At 45.2% G+C, this 2,500-nt stretch overlaps 2 protein-coding genes across 5 annotated transcripts in view; one reads left to right on the top strand and one right to left on the bottom strand.

Annotated features, from left to right (window-relative positions):
* The window catches only part of LOC126571878 (UDP-glycosyltransferase UGT5-like), a 5,900-nt gene extending 5,000 nt beyond the window's left edge, over positions 1-900 (bottom strand). Inside the window, exon 1 of one of the 3 annotated variants that reach the window (XM_050230744.1) lies at positions 824-900. Coding sequence is in view for 1 of the 3 variants with exons in the window: in XM_050230743.1 (XP_050086700.1) it covers positions 340-359 (20 nt within the window). In the remaining 2 variants the exon portion in view is untranslated. Of the gene's footprint in view, positions 1-339; positions 475-814 lie in introns of those variants that run through there. The other 2 variants (XM_050230745.1, XM_050230743.1) reach the window with 2 other exon arrangements.
* Positions 901-1,856: 956 nt separating this feature from the next.
* The window catches only part of LOC126571871 (transport and Golgi organization protein 1), a 5,808-nt gene continuing 5,164 nt past the window's right edge, over positions 1,857-2,500 (top strand). Inside the window, exons 1-2 of one of the 2 annotated variants that reach the window (XM_050230732.1) lie at positions 1,857-2,019; positions 2,302-2,500. The exon at positions 2,302-2,500 is cut by the window's right edge and continues 1,514 nt beyond it. In XM_050230732.1, coding sequence (XP_050086689.1) covers positions 1,914-2,019; positions 2,302-2,500 — 305 coding nt within the window. In that variant the 5' untranslated portion in view covers positions 1,857-1,913. The remainder of the gene's footprint in view (positions 2,020-2,301) is intronic. The other variant, XM_050230733.1, reaches the window with a different exon arrangement.

The following is a 2,500-nucleotide window of genomic DNA, read 5'->3' as shown; positions in this document are numbered from 1 at the left end:
TTGCACGTTCTGCAAGCATAAAACAATGCTTGCATCAGATGGAACAACTAACATTTCCACCGTGCGCCACGCGCCAATCATAGTGACCGTTGTTCCGCGTGAACTTTGCGTAACACGCTAACGCAACGTGCGGTACTCTGCCTCTTTTCAAAAGTTGCTTAAAAAAATGGTGATTTTAAACTGACTGAGCAAACGCGCTGTTTCACGTTGTGGAAATTACGAAAAACGGTCCACAAACACAAACCGGCAAACCGAAGATATAGCCAATTAGCGTTAAACTTGCTCGTCATTGACATTGAACTGGCCTGGCGCACACGAGGAAGCGGAACATATGTTTACCACACACGCGGGACGCCCATTTCTCCACCTGTTAACGAAGCGCACACATCATCATGGGACACACGTTGGCGGGAGAGTTATATATGAGAGCACCGACCCGAGTCGACCACCTCCCTCACAGTTTAGCGCATTTTCATTTTCATGGCCTCCTAAGCCTATCTCTGTTGACTAGACTGCAACGTACGTTTCGTAGCCAAAAATAAGCACGTGCAAAACCAAAAAGAAGAAAGAAGTAAAAGTGGTCATCGTGTCTAAATCATTCATTTATGTAACCATTCTGCGATGATTGGTTGGTTTGTCGCAGTTGATACCGTAGCTGCAGTAACTGACTCATCTACCCACTATCGGATCGATTGACTATGATAAGGCGATAGATAACAAATGGGACACATTGGAAACCAAGGCGTAGGATTCGGCCAGCCAACTAAAGTCCTAACCCCATCCCATCCGCTGCATGGTAACCAAAGTCTACTACACCACGAACCGCGGTTTGGAAGCTGACGAGTTCGCGAACACTTTCCACACACCACACAGCGGCGTCACAAAGTACGTCCAACACCGGCGATACCTACCGAGATACTATATGCTCGGCGAGCTGCGCGGGTTCGCGTGTGCAATCCACTGACTATGGGGCGCGATCACGGCACGATCTTCACCGCGTGCTGCGATCGGCAACACATCGGACGGATTTTTTTTTGCTTTTTGTTTGTTTAAGCATTAGCCAATCGCCTCCACCTCGCGGCTCAAGGATGAAATGCTTCACTTTCAAATCTTCAAAGACGAACGCGGGCCACGCTTTGTCTGTGCTTCTCGTGTTCTTTTCGGGTGATCCTTCCACGTGAACAGCCTCTTTTGCGCCACTTCTCTCTTTTCTCTTCGGTGTCGTTGTCTTTATTTGGAACTATCTTGCTCTTGTTTATAGGCCATTTTGCCATTTTGCGACAGGACGAGTAAGATACTGACCCTGCTCCATCTTTGCACACTATCTCCTGCATACATTTCAGATTTGCTCTGCTCTACTTATCTTATCTTATTTCTTACTTTCTTCTTTTTCCTTTTGATCTATTTTCCGTACGCTCCTCTTTGTCTTCCATTTTGCAATGATTCATTCTCGTTCCTTTCGTTTTAATTACATATTTCCTTACTATTCTCCTTATATTTCTATTGCAGCAAGGGAAACCATCTCATTATTGAATAGTGTCGCATTGCGATAATATTAGCGGTGTCATCCCATGTCTCCAAGATCTCTATTTGGCTTAAATAATCTTCCAAAAATCTTTTAAATCTCGTTGAATCGCACGTGGTGATCGTGATCGCAGTATCCCGCAATTTACTGCATGAGCCGTTCGGCTCTCCTTTGATAGACCCCCTCCGTTATGTTGCTCACGGTTTATGCTGTGTTGCTCACGGTTTATGCTGTGTTGCTCACAAACGGACATTTCTTCTCGCAACTTTGCTTATTGTTCTCATAGTGATTTGCTCCACGTAAGTGCAAGTGCCGTACCCTCCAGAGAATTCGCACCGAAAAAAGTTGTTTCGTCGGGAGTGATGTGGCTTAAGCAAAGCGGAAAACCATGAAACTCTCGGCTAGTGCTTGTTTTGTAAATATTCTTTGTCTAGGATTAGCATTCACAGTAATCGGAGCATTCGGGAAAAAATGTGGCGATCCCGAGTGCAAAAGTAAGTGCCCCGTTCCCGTGCAAGAAGGAAGCAATTGTTCTCCTGCCCTCCTTAACCAGATTCTGTGAAAACAGAAAACGAAGCAATCGTTTTTTCGCATTTCCGCATATCGCTATGATCGCTATCTTTGTGATTAATCGGATGGGGGTGCAGGGATTGATTGCACGATGCAACAAACGGGCGCTAGTCGTACCCCTTTTGGGCTAAAAATACATGCTGATCAACGTGTAGATTTTTTTTTGCCATAGGCTCTCAAACTCATCTTTCCGATCTGTTTTGCAGGTGTTATTTCCACGGGAAGGGCATCCATGCGGTATATGGGAGCCGCAGAAGGAAAGGTCAACTTCGTTCAGAATGAAATCCTGGAGATCTTGGCAAAACATGTCGGAAAGAATGATGACTACATAGTGCGCAAAGCTAATGGAAAAGAAGGCCTCGTAGCTAAATACTTCTTAAAGGAAACACAAATCTTTGTGAAATC

The sequence above is a fragment of the Anopheles aquasalis genome, chromosome 2 (assembly GCF_943734665.1).
Source record: "Anopheles aquasalis chromosome 2, idAnoAquaMG_Q_19, whole genome shotgun sequence".
NCBI classification, from domain to species: domain Eukaryota; kingdom Metazoa; phylum Arthropoda; class Insecta; order Diptera; family Culicidae; genus Anopheles; species Anopheles aquasalis.
This window is presented reverse-complemented; position numbering and strand designations above follow the sequence as displayed.